The 3,160-nt window shown below is 50.6% G+C and overlaps 1 protein-coding gene across 1 annotated transcript; it reads left to right on the top strand.

Annotated features, from left to right (window-relative positions):
• The first annotated feature begins 302 nt into the window (after positions 1 to 302).
• LOC109177099 lies at positions 303 to 1,818 on the top strand. The gene is made up of 3 exons (XM_019326408.1): positions 303 to 1,409; positions 1,566 to 1,676; positions 1,765 to 1,818. The coding sequence occupies exons 1-3, from the start codon at positions 303 to 305 to the stop codon at positions 1,816 to 1,818; spliced, it is 1,272 nt and encodes a 423-aa protein (XP_019181953.1).
• Positions 1,819 to 3,160: the final 1,342 nt, after the last annotated feature.

Here is a 3,160-nt window from a genome sequence, read left to right on the forward strand (position 1 = left end):
AAACGGAATACATATATATAAGTAAAAAACCAAGATCACCAGTCAACACAAGACTCATCACTCTCAAGACCACACGGGAACACTGTTAGACTATAGTTTATTATTATTATTAATAATGTTACTAGTCAATGTATTCTAGTTTAGTCCTAGTCAATTGGCTATTAGGTAGTTCTCTCTCCTGAGAGTATTAATTGTAATCTGATTTAGTTATTCTAATGATTATCAGTTTCCTTGTTCATCTGGTATCAGTTTGCCAGGCAAAAATCTCTCCAATTTTTTTTCCCCTCCTTCTGTCGACCACCATGTCTAGTAGTTCCGAACGCACCGTAACAACCATCTCCTCCCCGAACAATTCCACCTCCCTAACGAGCACGCACCATTTTGTGTCGCTCAAACTCACACACAGGAACTACTTATATTGGCGTACGCAGGTGATCCCGTTTCTTCGGGGTCAAGGATTATTGGGATTCATTGATGGCACGCGGTCACAGCCTTCGCCGTTTTTGGAGATCCCCGCCGGCGACACGCCAAGTGGTGGTGTCTCAACCACGGAGAATCCGGCCTACGCTACATGGGTGCAACAGGATGCGTCCATTCTTTCCCTGCTGATCTCCTCCCTGTCTAAGGAGGTGATGTACCTCGCGCTCGGGCAAACCACCGCACGTGGTGTATGGACAGCCGCAGAGACAGCATTAGGGTCTTCCACGCAGGTCCGCTACCTGAATCTGCTCGGGCAGATCCAGTCTCTCCGTCAAAGCGATAGCTCCACCTCCGAATACTTAGGGAGGGCGCAGCACCTTGTTCAGGACCTTGCACTGGCCGGGAGATTGCTCACGCCATCGGAGCAGAACCTTTATGTGTTTCGGGGGCTGCGGCCTGAGTTCCGCGCTATGGCCTCCGCATTAGCGATCAACGGCACGCCGGTGTCGATTCCACAGCTGGCGGATTATCTTCAAGCACAGCAGTTCATCCACGAGGATGACTTCCCGACGTATTCCCCAGCAGCATCGGCCGGGAATCCCTCCGCAATGTACGCGGGACGCGGCCGTCGTCAACAAGGAGAGGGCGGCCGGCAGTCGCGTGGTGGCGGTGGGCGCAGCAACCAGCGCGGCGGCAGAAGCGGCCGCGGCCGGAATGGTGGCGGGTTGCGCTGCCAAATATGCAGTAAGCAGGGGCACTCCGCTGCTTTTTGTTACCGGAGATACTCCGAACCGCCGCCCACGGCGCACATGGCCGTAGCAAGAGGCGGATCGCCGTCAACAGCCTCTTCCGCGGTGACGACCTGGCTGCCGGACACAGGAGCATCAATGCATGCCACGCCGGACTCCAGTGTCCTCACGCAATCCGAGGAGTACCATGGTGACGATGTTTTGCGAGTGGGCGATGGCACAGGTTTGGCCATCTCGCGTGTGGGCCATGCAGCAATTCCATCTCTAAATAAATCCTTACAATTATCTAAAATTTTGCATGTCCCTGAACTATTCGCGTCGTTATTATCTGTTAATCTATTTACTAGAGATAATAACTGCTATTTTGAGTTTCACCCTAATTTTTTTGTTGTGAAGGACTGCATCACTAAGGCGGTTTTGCTTAAAGGGCCAAGCTCTGGGGGCTTGTACTCGTTGTCTATTCCCAGTGCTCATTATGCGTTCGTGTCGGCTCGTGCCACGTCCCTGGTTTGGCACCAGCGTCTCGGTCACCCACACAGTCAAACACTACAGCGTGTTCTACAAGAATGTCCCGTTGAGTCAAATAATGTTGCAGTTCCCAAATTATGTTCCCCGTGTCAACTTGGCAAGTCTGCCCGATTTCCTTTAGATAGGGTAGACAAGTCCAGTAATAATGTACTCGATTTAATTTTCACAGATATATGGGGTCCCGCACCAATTATTTCCGCGGATGGCTCCCGCTATTTTGTATTATTCGTAGATGATAACACCCGCTATTGTTGGTATTATCCTCTACGTCTTAAAACCGATATATATAAGATTTTTCGATGTTTTTCGGGTGACGGTAGAACGCACATTTTCGTGTTCTATCAAGTCCATTCAGTCCGATTTTGGGGGGGGGGGGGGGGGGGATACCAAAAGTTACACAAGCTATTTGATAAATTAGGGATTGTGCACAGACAATCCTGCGCCTATACACACGAGCAAAATGGCCGTGTTGAGAGCCGGAATCGGCATATTGTCGAAACCGGCTTGGCGTTAATGGCTCAAGCCTCGGTCCCGCAACGTTATTGGGATCATGCGTTTGAAACAACCACCTTCCTGATTAACCGTCTTCCGTCTGCCTCACTTCAGTTTGATACACCATATTACCGCCTGCACAAAGTCCCTCCCACGTATACATATCTACGTGTGTTTGGGTGCCTTTGTTTTCCCTATCTACGCCCATATAACCGACATAAAATCGAGTACCGGTCAAGTCCTTGTGTATTCTTAGGTTATCCTCCGTCTTTTAGGGGTTACCGCTGCATGGACCTTAACACCGGGAAAACCTATACTTGTCGTCATGTTCGCTTTGACGAAACCATTTTCCCTTTTGCAGGAAATATACACAGAATTCAGGAGGTGCCACCGGACATCTCAAATGCACCATGGGGCTCCAATCCCATCCTCCAATGTGGGGGTACTAACGTTACACCATCACCACCACCGAGTGCACCGCCAGCTTTGGTTCCCCGGGCACCGACTCGTGCCCCGAGGAAAAGGGCTATACGGGCCCAGACCCTGGAGAGGGCCCATGTCATGCGGTTAAGGCGTATGACTAAGGGGACTGGAGAACAACTGCATGCTCTCACAGCTTCGACTATGGACCCCACTTGCTACTCCCAAGCAGTTGGGCATCCACAATGGCGAGACGTTATGGACCAAGAGTTGAACGCGTTGCTACATAATAACACATGGCAGCTGGTTCCTGCTACACCGAACATGAACATTGTAGGATGCAAATGGGTGTTTCGCACCAAGCGCAAAGCCGCTGGTTCGGTTGAGCGCTACAATGCGAGACTGGTGGCCAAGGGCTTTAACCAGGTTGCAGGCGAAGATTTTTTTGAGACGTTTAGCTCTGTGGTTAAACCGACCACAGTCCGGATATTATTGTCATTTGCAATATCCCGCGGGTGGACTCTACGCCAGCTAGATGTCCACAACGCCTT

Source organism: Ipomoea nil, unplaced genomic scaffold (genome assembly GCF_001879475.1).
Source record: "Ipomoea nil cultivar Tokyo-kokei standard unplaced genomic scaffold, Asagao_1.1 scaffold0794, whole genome shotgun sequence".
Lineage (NCBI taxonomy): Eukaryota > Viridiplantae > Streptophyta > Magnoliopsida > Solanales > Convolvulaceae > Ipomoea > Ipomoea nil.